General features: G+C 36.6%; 1 protein-coding gene across 2 annotated transcripts in view; it reads left to right on the forward strand.

Moving 5' to 3' along the window:
• camk1da (calcium/calmodulin-dependent protein kinase 1Da) overlaps positions 1-14,745 on the forward strand; it is a 92,930-nt gene that overhangs the window by 60,793 nt on the left and 17,392 nt on the right. For both annotated transcript variants that reach the window (XM_040147422.1, XM_040147413.1), the window contains one exon: positions 1,159-1,233. In XM_040147422.1, coding sequence (XP_040003356.1) covers positions 1,159-1,233 — 75 coding nt within the window. The remainder of the gene's footprint in view (positions 1-1,158; positions 1,234-14,745) is intronic.

Raw genomic sequence — 14,745 nt, forward strand, 5'->3', positions numbered from 1 at the left:
TGTTTCTACAAGTTATGAGGTATTAGGATAACAAATTGCACACTTACAAATACACACACAGAAGGTAGAAACGCCCTCATCACAGTACTGTAACCATGGAGTGATCTGATGAGAACTGACAAAAATAAGCAGAAAAGTGAGGGGAAGATGAAAATGGATTTTGGGTAAAAACAAGTTGATAGCAAGTTGTTAGTTTGAATCCCTGAACAATTTGTGCTGGGAGGAAGTGAAAAATATGGTTTGAGTATGGAAGTCGATTCTTGACTTTGGAAATAGTAGTTTTACAAAATAATCTTAACTCAAGATACACATACTATTTTCCTTGGAGCTTTTAGACACTTCTCAGTCTTCATCAGATGTCAATGAGCCTTTACCTGCTAATGCAACTCTGTCAGTTATGCTTTGACAAATAAAATTTAGTTTTCTTGATCTTGGAATAGACCTTGACAGGTGAATTTAGTACATGTTCTGGAGCTTTTGATCATATCACATTACCTTCATCAAAATATTGAATTTGCAGAAATGGTTAAAAAAGGAAATGGAATTTTGAACATAAACATTTTCATGATAACTGGGTAGCCTCTTTTTGCTGATGAAGGTCATATAATATGATCCAAAGCTCCAAAAACAGCTACTAAATGGACCTTGAGGACTGTTTTGTCAACTGCTGTTTAAAAAGTAAAGACCGAACTTTGAAGCTAAACTCTATTTCTAATGGCATAGCTGAAAGAGGAGCTTCACCATAGCAGATGCAAACTTGTTGATCATCTGATGAAGACCATGAAATGCAGTTGAAATCTACAGAAAAATACTAATTTGTACCTTGAGTTAAAATTATTGTCAAGAATGAACTTTCATATTTGTCATATCTTATTTTTCATTTCCTCTCAGCACAAATGACCAAATCTGGATACTGAAGTCTGGAATATGAGGTCACACTGGGTAAAACACTGCCAGAGCATTATTCTCGATTATCAGTTAATGTTTATTAATGGGGCAAAAACGTAATAGGGAAGTAAACTTTCTGCAGTCAAAAAGCAATTATTAGGGATTAAGAGTTATTTAGTTCTGTTAATTGGTTATTGTGTGTTACTTAAAATTTGCATGATGCAGCTTTGTAATAAAAAGCTTTACTAATAATTTGTCTTTGCTTTGTAGGATCAAGCATGAGAACATTGTGGCACTGGAAGACATCTATGAGAGTCCTGACCACCTCTACCTGATAATGCAGCTGTGAGATGAAGTTTTTTTTTTTTTTTTTCATTTTTCATTGCTCTCTACTTGAGTTTTGGGAGATGGTTATGTTGTTCAATGTAACTGATCAGAATGCAGGTAACAATATCATCCATGTTTCTCTGGTGATCTGGTGATAGTGAGCTCTGTGCTGAAAGTCAGATTTTACACATCAAGTTCAGTTTACTTGTTGCAAGGAGTACTACTCAGCCTGTAAAAACAATTGCACAGTGTCTTCTTTGGATATGAAGGAAGCTTTTCAAAGATTGAAAAAACAACCCTGGTGATGTCATCAGGGTTATTAAGCTTGAGCTTCAGAATAATTTATTTCTATCTTCAGTATCTTATGGGGCATTTTATCCCTTTATTTATGACACTAGAGAGATGACAGGAAATGAGGGAAGGGGACATGCAACAGTGGTCCCCAGCCAGACGTTGCAGTTCATGGTCAGCACCTTAAACTTCAAGGCCACCGGGATGCCCTGGTTTTAATCTTTTAACAGAAAGCCATTGTCACAAACTGAAGGTCTGGGGTTTAGATGAAGTGGCCATTTAGGAAGCAGGGATGGTCTAATGCAGGGGTCTCAAACCACCGGCATAGGGCCCAGATCCAGCCAGAGAGCCGTAAGGCTCTTAATATTAAATCTGGTCAACTTTGTTATTTTTCCCACTTTTACTTTTCCCCAATCTTTTATTTTAGACCTATAATTTAATTTTCTTGCAAGGCTGTAATACACGAGCATAAATAGACTCTTTATTTAAAATTTTAAATTTATTAAGCTGAAACGAACTGTGCAACCTATCAACGTGTACACAGCATGTTTTTCTGTAATCAAACGTGACTGCTTCCTACTAAGGAATAGAAAGTGTATAGAAAGTTGCAGTTCTCTTGGCATTTTTCTATCAAAAATGCAGAGCATTATAACTCAGTTTTGAAGTGTATTTAGCTTCACATTCTGTTAAGGTTTGGTTTTTAATGTTTTTTTTTTTTTTTCTTTTCCACCAAGTGTTCAAGTGGCAAATAACTTCGCCTGTGGCCCCCCAGTAATTTGACTTGGTCAAACTTGGACAAATGAAAAGATGTTATATATTTTGGACTTGTGGTATTTCGACCTCTGCTGCCATTGTTTTTCTTTTATTTTTTTTTGTAAACCTGTCTCTTTAGAGCCTCCCAATTTTATGGAAATGCGATACTAAATTGTTGAAGGCCCCATTGAGTAAACATTATGATGAGTGTTAGGCTGTAAACAGAGTTTGAGCGTTGGATTGTGAGGTGAGGGATTGCTGGTGAAAAGAAAAAAATTCCTTTTATTTTGACAGATTTTTACTTTTTATGTTAAACAAAGACAAAACTACTAACTCTCACTTGTGAGTTTTATTTTTAGTAATATTTAGTTTTAAAAATTGAGAATGTTTCAACTTTTAAGGGAAAATGTAAGAAAAATGATTATCAAATACTGTGTTTTTAAAGTCAGCGCTTCTCTCTTATTTGATAAATACAGTTAGATCCATAATTATTTGCACAATGACCCAGTTTTCGTAATTTTGCCTCTGTACACCACCACGATGGGTTTGAAATGAAGCCATCGAGATTTGGTTGAAGTGTAGACTTTCAGCTTTAATTCAAGGGGTTCAACAAAAATACCACATTAAGGAATTACAGCCATTTCTATACATAGTCCTTCATTTTCAGGGACTCAAAAGTAGTTGGACAAACCAACATGATTATAAATATAAGGATTATTTTTAATACTTGGATGAAAATCCTTTGCAGACAGTAACTGGCTGAAGTCTGGAACCCATGGACATCACCAAAGCTGAGTTTCTGCCCTTGAGATGCTTTGCCAGGCCTTTACTGCAGCTGCCTTCAGTTGCTTCTTGTTTGTGGGTCTTGTTTTGTCTTCAGTAAGTGAAAAGCATGCTCAGTTGGATTGAGGTTAGGTGACCGACATGGCCATTGAAGAATATTCAATTTCTTTGCCTTGAGAAGCTCTTGGGTTGCTTTCACAATATGTTTTGGGTCATTATCCATCTGTACTGTGAAGCACTGAACACCTATCAGTTTTGCAGCATTTGGCAGAATCTGAGCAGATAGTATAGCCCAATACACTTCAGAATCCATCCTGCTGCATCTATCAGCAGTCACAGCATCAATAAACACCAGTGACTCCAGATGAGGTGGTATGCTTTTGATCATTAGCTGTTCCTTTCCTTCTCCTCCCCTCTTCTCTTCCCATCATTTCTGGTACAAGTTAATCTTGGTTTTATTAGTCTAAAGAATCTTGTTCAAGAACTGGGCAGGCTTTTTTAAATGTTTTCTGGCAAAGTCTAATATGGCCTTTCTGTTCTTCAGTGTTACCAGTGGTTTGCACCTTGTGGTAAACCCTCTGTGTTTACTTTCATGATGACGTCTCTTGATTTTAGACTCTGACAATGATATGCCGATCTCCTCAGAAGCATTCTTGACCTGGCTAAATGTTATGAAGGGTTTTTCTTCACCAAGGAAAGAACTCTTGTGATCATCCAGATTAGTTGTTTTCCGTGCTCTTCCCTGTTTGGTGTCCCTGAGCTTGCCAGTAAATTCCTTCTTTTTATGAATTTATCAAATTGTTGTTCTGGCCACTGCTAAACTTTCAGCCATCTGTCTGATGGGTTTGTTTTGTTTTTTCAGCATAATGATGGCCTCCTTCATTTGCATCAACACCTCCTTGGAGTGCATATTGAGAGTTCCACATTAACAGCTACCAAATGCAAATTCAACCTTTTGAATCAACTCCAGACCTTTTATCTGCTTAATTTATCATGAAATAACGAGGGAACAGGCCATACTTGGCCATGACACTGATTCAGTCAATTGTCCAACTTGGCTGTAATTCCGAAATGGTTAATGCGACATTTTTGTTAAACCCCTTGAATTAAAGCTGAAAGTTTAAACTTCAACTTTGTTTCAAATCTATTTTGGTGGTGTCCAGAGGCAAAATTACGCAAATTGTGTGACTGTCCAAATAGTTATGTAGCGAACTGCAGTTGGTCATGCATAGGGATTTGTTAAAATATAATGACTTACTCATAGAACACTATTCATTCTCTCACTTTTAATCCTATTCCGCTGCCCACCCATCAACACATGCATGCATACATACACATACACACATTTCACTTCAGTGACAGCTATACTGAGATAACAACAACATTTCACACATGAACATACACACACAAAAAGCCCACCCATCCTCCCTCAAACACTAACACACCACGTTGCTACAAGCCCTCTATTACATCAGTAACATCTCTGCTTTGATGGTCAGCAGTAGAGGGAAGCAGGATCGCCCATGGTTCACCCATGGGTACCCTAAAAACCTCCTCTGCAAGGTTATTGCTGCTTACATAAGAGAAAAAGCTGATTTGGAAGTTTAGCATTCATACTGGAAACATTTCAGTCAAGTTCAGGTGGAAGTCGTGACTGTGTATTACACAACACTGGCTACGTTTACAACCCAGTGTCAGCGGATTATCTGTTCACTTGCCACATGTGTTTGGGTCCTTCAGTTTCTATGCCAACTCTGGTCAAAATACAGCAAACTACAAGTTTTCTCGTGATACTGTAAACCAAAGCTTTTTTACTTTTGATACAGGGAATTAACTCTCAAGTAGATGCTGATATGTTACTTTTAAATGGCATTACATAGCTAATCCACAAGATTTTGTGGATTCTTAAATTATTAAGACAATCAGCGTAGGTTACAGCTTTATATATTTCTTCTACTCTCTTGTATTTGTTCAAAAAAAACTGGTCTTGCTTTATGGAAAGAGCTACAGAAGAATCTTCACAGCAAAGACCACACAGCAAGACTAATTAACTTATCTTAAAGTTTTCATGAACTATAGACTGAATCACTGTTACATGATATCAGTTAGTAATATAAAGCAAAGCAGACATTTATAGAGGAAATGTGCAAAAGTTACTTGTGTAAAATTTGTTGATTTTCCAGATTTTAAAATGCAATTATTTATTAATCCATACTTATTAAGATTAGTTATTCCACAATTTAAAAATTTGATCAGCATAAGTACAACTCAACTGACTTCTATATTTTCTTGATACTGAACTGGTTAATTGCACTCTCTGTGATCTACTTCTGGATTTTGTAAAGGAGGTGTATGTACAAACACAAAACAAAGGCTAGGTAAAGCTACAATATGCAAGTTTTGCAAATTAAGATAGCAATACTATGAGACTTGAAAGCAGATGACTCCTCTTTTCCCCAACTCTCCTTGCTCTGTTATGCTCCACCCAGACCTTCACCTACATCCTTGCCTTGTTCGCTGTCGCAACTAATACAGGAATTGGGAGCTTGCTAGCCTGTGAGTCAGCCATAGCGACGTCTTTCATTAGCTAATACTGGCTTGAAGTATCAGTGCGAGAGGAGTAGTAGACCAGAATCACGTTCACGTATTGACTGACAACTGTGAGCTCCCACCCCTGACTTTGGCCCTTCTGATTGGTTAGAAGGATGAAGTGCTCTCTAAAACTTTAGAAAGCCTTTGACAACACCGCTCCACATTAAGATATGTTTTGGAACATATTTTAACTAAAAAAGGTTAGAAAAAATTTACATACATCAATGTACGTATTCCCAGCATGCTCTACACGTATCCTTTCTGTCTTAATACTAAGCTATGGGATTTATAAAGTTTTACAGCAGCAGGTCATTGCCTATAATAAAAGGAAAACAAACTGAAACTTTGGAATAGTAACTTAACAGACAATCCACAGTCACTAACTGTAGAGGCTTGTGTTAAAAATCAGCAGCATAGAGGAAACATGGAAAGCTGTTTGTCAGCAGCAGGTTAAAATTAGAGAGCTACTGTAGTTATAGCTTGTTGTGGTGTGGTTGTAGTAACATTCTCAGTAAAATGAATAGACGGATAAGGTAGATTTTTTTACTTGATAGGTTACTGTGACATAGTTAAGTCAGACCTCACCTGGTTATGGAAGTTTAAACTGACATCACTGATATTTAATGGTATTTATGTTAAGCAACAGGACAAGTGGTACATACAGTAGTGACATTTTCCATCCAGACTACAGGAATTAGTCTCAGGAAAACCGCAAAGACTATGCTTTAAATGTAATACTCAAGGCATTTGGTGTATGAGTTGCTGTTAATGTGGCTATAATAAGTATTTCTCTTAATACAAATGTAACAAATGGCTATGTACAATGTGAAAAGTGTCACTTGTAGTGTTTTAGTTCACTCCCACTACTGTCCTTGCATCTTTTTTAGTTGTGTTTTCAGCAAAGAAGCTTTAAAAAGGGAGTGAATATTGGACTTACATGGGTCAGGTGGCCAGAACCACAACCCCAAATGAATGCTAATGTTGCTCCTTAACTGTTGGACGTACATATATATAGGCAACTGTGTGCTAAAAGTGCAACATATTAACTTAAAATGTAATAATTTAATAGTGTGGCGTTTGCAGCCTGTTTTCACTGGTTCCCTTATTGCAGGTAATGTTATTTTTACCTCAGATGAGAGGATTTTTATTTGTGTCAGAGCTGTCATCATCCAAAAGTCCAGAAAACAGGTTAGATCTATAATGCTTTTAAGTGAGAGTTTGCAATTTTTACTGAGCAGCAGCCTGTGGTCACAACTGGTAATAAAGGAATAATGCTAAATGCTAAAACGTACTGTAAGAGTAGCACAAGAAGAAGAGAGTCATAAAGTCAGTGACTTAAGAAATAATCACTTTCCAGTCACAACAAGCAGAGGAATTAATCACGTCTGTTGAGTTCTTTCCAGGCAGACAAATGGTAAATAAATAAACACAATCAGCCTTTCACAGAGCTTAAGTTCCTTTAACATGCCTGCTGAGAAGTGCATTACAGAACCTGAGATCCTTCTGTTAGCCAGACGCCAGTCAGAGGTTTTACTTAGATTAAGGTACTTACCTACAGTGTTAACCTTTTTGATTGACTTGCCTGTTGTCATGAATAAACCAGTTCAGAGTATTTCTTTTTCCTGACCAGCTGTCACCACCTGTTTGTTACATGAGAAGGAAATGACAGACCCCATTTAGTCTTGAATTTACTGTGAAATAAGATGATGTTCCAGGCAGTTTCACTTATTTTGTGTGACTAGTTTTACACCAAGGCTTGAAGCTTGAAATTCTCTCACCAGGCATTATTAAATGTTAAAAGTTAGCAAATTATTCAACAGTTGTAGGGGAAGGTTGAAGATATGGAAGACTGGAAGATTTGGAAGACTGACACAAAGAAGAGACACAAAATTACAGTTGCAATTACATTTTCACTTTCTCCAAATTTAAGAAACAGGATCTCAGTGGTAGTTTTGCTCAAGTATTGCTTGCTCTCACTGCCCCAGTTAATATGTGTCTGAGTAGCAATTGACTTTTTTATAAATACTGCTGGTTATGTACTTATTTCTTATATACTTTATTTCATCCAGACAGCTTTTGACTGTACAAGCTGTTTTTTAATTTGTTTTTTAACAGTATTTTTTAATGTCACCGAATTGCTTTGAGAGCAAAAGACATATTGAATTTTAGAAAAGGATGGCGGAGACAGTAATAGTGAGACCTCACTTCTGCTCCTTTGTGTGTCCACACCTCCCTCTATCCCTGCATCTTGTGTCTCTCCTCTCTCACACTATCTGCCCTCCACCTCGTTCATGTCATTGCTTTCTCTCCCTTCACACCTTATTTCCATTACATCACCTCTTGCCTTTTTTCTGCTCACTTGCATTTTTCCTTTCTTCCATTCTTCCAGGTACCATCTGCTTGTTGAATATGGGTCTGATGATAAAACAAACTTAAGAAATGCACTTACATTCATTGCTAGGTATGTCATTATTATGTAGTTAATGCAACTGTATCCATTTTTTAAACAAAACTGAGCAAATATTATTGAAATCTGCCATTAACATTGAGCTTTCTCATTCCAAATGCCATTTTTTCTACCTTGAATGAATGTAGGGCTGTATTGATCAGTATTTTTAGGTTAACAATGGACTGGATGACTGTGTATCGCAAAAAGGGGTTTGTCATTGTGATGAATCCACAGAGAATTATCTTCTAACGCAGCAGTTCTCTCCAGCTCTATGTAGCATTTTGGTGTCTTTCACCTCATTGTTTCGGTGTTACGACCTGTGACTTTGTGTTGTAGTGAATCCTTTTTGATTCAGTCTTACTGCTCTTACTAGAATAATTCCAGCTGTTTTAAGGAGACAGCCTCTGGTAAACCCAAAGTACAATACCTCTAACACAGCACCAAACAGCAAATAATGTTAGTAACTGCAACTGTTTATTAGCGGGTTCAGTTGTTTAAAGCTTGTTGCAATGCTTTGAGAAGGCCAAAAAATTCAGTGCATTAATCTTTTTTTTTTTTCTATTAACAGTGCGTAGATTACTCTATTTACAGGGATAATATGTAAGTTTTCTGCATTAAAATGTCTTAAAATGACTAGACCTACATTATATATTTTTTTGAGTTGTTAACTTATATTATTCCAAATGCTTCAATTTTTCAAATTTCAAACCTAGAGACAATACATAATTTTAATCAAGGTAACAGTCAATTAATTTGGTCACCTGTCAGTAGCATCTTATCCCATTTGCGCATGCATCAGTGTTTTGGTTGTTTACCAGAAAAGGTCAAAATTGACTTTTTATTTAGTTTTAACCCTCATTACGTTACATACTTTATATCTTGGTCGTTTTTAACTATATATTGTACCTGGATGAAGGATTCTAGTCATCAGACCTTTGGATCTTTCGTTATCAGAGCTGAGAAAACGTTAGCAGAAGCTTGGCTCACAGCCCCTCTGAGACACTTTTTAACTTGAGATTTTAATCACCTGGTGCGTTTGTTTTGAAGAGGAGGAGACCTGAGGATAATTCAGCTCCCATTAAAATCTCCTTGAATATTAACACTGAAGGAATCCTAACCAGGAGAAGCCTATTGCAGTGATGGCAATGGTGGTGAAGACAACAACTCCCATGATCCCACACTACTTGACAACATCACCAAACTCCATCTTTTGTTGTTGTTTTGATTAAAAGCCCCTAGTCGCAGAAAATTACATTTTTTGTGTTTGAAATAAAAGGTAATGCTCACAGTGACAAACCCAAGATGATTCTCCCCCAACAATGAAGTTCCCTTTGGTTCTAGAGATCTTTTTTGCATCTTTTAAACTGATGGAGAGTGAAAACTGGACATACATTTGTTAGTTGGCCAGAAACGTAATGCCAAATGAATGCTAAGGCTGTTCAGTGTCAGCTTGTCCCATTGCCCAGAAGTAGCCAAAAAAAATATACTTAATGTAGCTTTAATCAAGCAGTAACCTGTTGTTTACATGATATCGTATACTGATTGTTATAATATGTGTTTTTGCTTTGTCATGTGTTATTATGCTTTTTATAACTAATGTTTTCCCAGTGTTTTAAGCCCCTACATATGTACAAAGAGAATCACAGACAGATGTGTTTTAACTTGGAGTAAAATGCTGAAATATGTAAGACTAAGTGTAAAAACATCAGAAGAGAGAGTCGTTCAGTCTCCCTTTTTATCTGGCCTACAGTGCTGCAGGCTTGTCTTTCATAAGCAGTACACAGTAGCTTCATCCCTATACAGCTGATCTGTTTTAACATAAAGCATTTGTAACCATCGTGTCTTGTAAAATGGTTACAGAAAAGCTGTGTTTTATCTAAGCAAAAACTCAGCAGTGTTTCAGAAAGTGGGGCTTTCTGCTACATGAATTCGTAGCAACTGATACCGTAATAAATAATGTCATTTCTTATAATTATGTGCATTTATTGAGATTCCAGTTCTTTTTTTCCCAACATACCTAAATCTAATTGAGGGTCAAGGATTTTCTGTGTAATTGCAGTGTGGTAGATCGTCTTTCCTTCATTCTTATTCATCAAAGCTTAGTTTACGTAATCTCAACCACAGGGAGGCAATCAGTCCGTCCTGCTATGAAAATGGATGCAACCCAGTGCAACTTGGGCTTTATATTGATGTTGTTTGTGCTGTGTTAGTAAAAGATAAAACATATACAGTGTAGTGACAAACTGGTTTTTAACAAAGTATTTCAAGTAGTAAAGCAATAGACTACGATGATGCATCATCAAAGCTTAGACAGGATATGTCTGCTTTGATTTTACTTATTACACCCAACAAGGAGTTTATGTGATCACCTGTGTCCGTTTGTTCGTTGTTTTTGTTTTGTTTGTTTGTTTGTTTGTTCGAAGGATTACTCGAAAACTACTGTACCGATTTGCACTGAACTTGGTGGAGGGATGAAGAACCCATTACATTTTTGGCCAGATCCAGATCATTTACAGTGAATTTGAATTTTTCCTCCAGAGTCTGTCATTTTCTAGTTAAAATATAGTTTTTGGTGTGCTTTTAGTTTGTTGCTTCCTCTGTGGTTTCTTATGGGTTGACAGGAAGTTTGTAATACAGAATACATTCCCAAGCTGACGGCTTTTTCATGGGTGATCATAATCTTTGTTTACACTGAATTGTCATTTGACAACAGGGGTGTGATAATCGCCAGCAGTTTATTTGAATTCAGCTGTGCTTTACTTGTTTACTCACCCTCTAACAAGAGAGCTGATGTACATTTTGAGGTAAAAATCACAACAAAGGTATTTATCAATAGTGAGTAAAAGGTAGGAGTTTGAGTAGATGGAGGTCTGATATTTTGTATTTAATAAATATATTAGTTTGTAGCCAATAAATCTGACAAAACAGAAAATACAACGCTATGCTTCAAGTTAGGCAAGATGAAAATCAGTCAAACAAAGTAATTAAAATTGCTGTGTTTACATACACACTATAGATGATTATTTTGCATAACCTTGTTAAAGAATACATTAAGAGTTTACGTGGTTCCTAGTATTTTCCTTAGTTTGTTTGATAATTTGGTTAATGTCTGGGAGGATGTAGCGTACAGGTCATTTTTATTAATTCAACAAAATAAACAGAAAATGGAAACGTGTTATCGGTGTCTTTCATATTTGTTGGTGCATTCACAAATTCAAAGCAAGACCAAATGACCAAATCAGATTTATTTTTTTTTAATCTTATTTATAAAATTATTGCGTTATTGCTTAATAGCTGTCTAGCTCTGTTAATCAGTTTTTGTTTACACATATTAGGAGTTTAATACAATAAGTATAACTGAAGTGTGTACATGACAGTTTCCAAAGTATTGCCTTAATCTGATTTAAGTGGTCATGTGGGGGGAAAAAAACATCAACTGGATGAAAGAAAGCAAACTGGAGGCGTAAGTGCAGGCTTGGAAACAGCGGGGGTTTCCTACCTTGATGGCGACTAATCACACAGCTGCTCAATAGCTCCCAGTCAGATCTCTGACTCTGCTGTGATTAGTTAGTCTGGCCCCAAGAGTGCAGGAGACTTCCTCTCTTCCAAGGTGGACAGCATGCATCACACATAGACACACGCTAGCTGTCAACCATGATCCATAACCGTCGTCTCAAGAGAGCCATACGAATGCCTGCCTCTGAACGGATCAGCTGATGGAGGAAAAATGAATGGACAGATGGTGAAACAGAAAGGAAAAGGAATAATGTGACATATCCTCTAGAAGATGTTGATACCTGAAATTCATCTATCAGCAGTTTGAAAACAGCGATGACTCTACCACTAGAAACATTTTGTCCTTTAAGGAAGAATCTGAAGAGGGCTTAAAATTTAAAATATCAGCTATCTGTTTATTTTAATTTTGTTATCTTATTTTTGTCATGATTGACTTTATGCCAGGACTGTGTTATTTCCTCTTTTATTTTGAAATCACTTTTCCTGGTTCCCTGTGTGATGGACTTTTTTCCTGATACTCACCTGTTTTCACATGTAATCACCTAGTGTACCCCTCCCACTACACAACGGTTCCCAGTTACCTTATTATCCCAGTCACTATTTAAACCTACCTCTGTCTCTTGCTCTTTGACAGTTCATCTGTGTGTATCCCTTGTGCTCTTGTGTGCTGTTTTGTTCCTGGTTGTGTTAGTTGATAATGTTTTTCCTTGTTGCCCGCTTACTTGGTTATCTTGTTCACCCATCTGACTGCAACCTTATTATTTCTGTCATTAAAGTCCCTTCATTGCATCTATCTGCTTTCATATGTAACTGCGTTTGGTTCCTCCCTGCCTGTGCCATGACAATTTTAGATTTGGCAAATTAATTCTGCATACACACAGAAACTTTCCGTTTGTGATATTAAATTAGGTTCGTATTTGTATTAGTGTTGTCAATAAAAATTATTATTAAATGTGACTTTGATTAACAACAGGTTGTGAAGGTGCTGTGCTAAACTTCTTTGTCTTTTCATAGCTTTTGAGTGTTGACAGAGACTGCTCAGTACCTTTCCATCTGGATGTAGTAACGTCAAGTATTTTTTAGTCTGTATAAGTGATGCTGCTGGTAAAAAGCATATTTTTGTTTAGTTGCCAAACAGTGGTGTTGATTCAGGTCGTCATAAATGGAATATGCCATATTCTCGTGAGTCTAATTGAAACCAACCAGCTGTACCGGTTGGGATTTGGAGCAAACCCACTGAAAGCACAGTCTGTAGACTGCCACCTAGTCCTCAGAAGAGGTTTAATAGGCCTAAATAAATAACCTGTGTCGATTGACTATGGTTGTGTAAGGCCTTTAAAGATCAGAAACACAAGAGTTTCTAGTTTTCTGCATTGTTGAGGGAAGTTGAAGTGTGGTTACTCACTATACATCAGATACTCAACAGTTAACTCTTTCATGAGCAGTGACTTGAGATTTTGGACACATCATCATCACTTTGTATTGTCACTGACAAGTGTAGAGTCGCACAACGGTAATTTTGTTTTCTATAAAATTCGACTCATTGCAATGAGGGATTGTTATCAGAATTTAGTGTACATGCCATGGTTTTTCATTCCTTTGTGAATTTTTTTAGGGCACTATGTAGTGCATAAATTTTACACTCAATGCACACAAATAATATAGAGGATAAATATAGTACATTCAATAGTAAATAGGGAGTGATATAAAACACATCCTGAGACATTATCAAAATTATCAGGTGTGTGCTATGACTTTTGACCTTACTATTGGATTTTTTCAGATTTTTTTAGAATATATCAAGTGAGAAACCTTGAACAGAGGTAATTTTACAACCCTTCAGCCCTATTTTACAGCCTCTGTGTGAATGTGTGTGACACTTTTATTGTGTGTGCACTGTATGTTTGCGTTTGATGTGTGTGTATATGTGTGTAAACTTGTATGTGTGTATGTTTTTTAATGCTTGTCTTTATGCATTTGTGTGTATGCATTTGCTTTTAATGTTTTTTGTCTGTGTGTACGCGTATTTTTTTTTTTTGTGTGTACTTGTGTGATTGCTCCTGTGTAATTGCCACTTTCCTCTTATGCAAACGTTTATGCAACCATGCAGCCTGGTGGCTGATCTCCCTTTTGACATGTATGGGTGTGTATGTTTAGCCCTTGTCATTCCTAGACATGACTGCCCCTGAAACAAAACAAGTCGCTGCCCTCTTTGAAGAGAGAGAGAGAGAGGATTAGCAATTAATTCAGTTCTTTTTTTCAGAAATTCATTCGTTAACCTCCACAGGCTCTAATCTGATCTGTCGCTGTGGCGACACTCCACAGATACACTGGGCAACTGTCTGTATGCAAGCATGTGTTTGCCCTTGTGCATTTTTGTGTGTCTGTGGTGTGTTGTATGGGCATGTTTGTGGCCACTGGTGCACTTTTGTGATTGTGTGTAAATGCTTGTGTTTTTGTGTGTCCTTTAGTGTTCTTTACAGCACAAAGTATAAACATGCAGTACACACAGTATAGAGAATGCTACAAGGTAGGTTGATTACTGCTACTACTACCATTATTATTACTTGAAATGTTACTATTACTTCTTCAATGCTGCTACAGTTACTTACTTATACTATAGTACTATATACTTCTGCTACAGTTTGAATTGCAAATAGTTCATGTACAATACCAATGAAATAACATTAACAATAACACAACATTTTTAGATTCTATTGTTTGCTGAAGGAAGAGGTTATCCTCCAGCAGGGGGTGCTATATTTCTGTACAGCAGGTGATGAGCCAGTACTCATCTGTACATACTGTATGTCCTATACTCCAGTGTTCTAGAGTCATAAAACATAAAAATAACTATTGAAAGAATCTACCAAACTTAAGTGGTTTCATGGGTCAGATGTGAATTTTGTTTTTATTTTATCCTGCAGTGACTGATTTCATTCTGTCTGCTTAAACAGAACTGCTTTTACTCCTTCCAAGAGCAAATTTTGTTATAAACTTTTACAATGAAAAGTAAGGTTTTTTTTTAATTTTGCACGTATGTAATAATTTCTCTCACTCAGAAGTTGCAAAAAAGAACTTTAATCTAAAATTTCAGGCTGAGAATCTGATTTTTCTCAAAATTGTGCTGCTCGGATATTAATGGA

This window comes from Xiphias gladius, chromosome 2, assembly GCF_016859285.1.
Source record: "Xiphias gladius isolate SHS-SW01 ecotype Sanya breed wild chromosome 2, ASM1685928v1, whole genome shotgun sequence".
NCBI lineage: Eukaryota > Metazoa > Chordata > Actinopteri > Istiophoriformes > Xiphiidae > Xiphias > Xiphias gladius.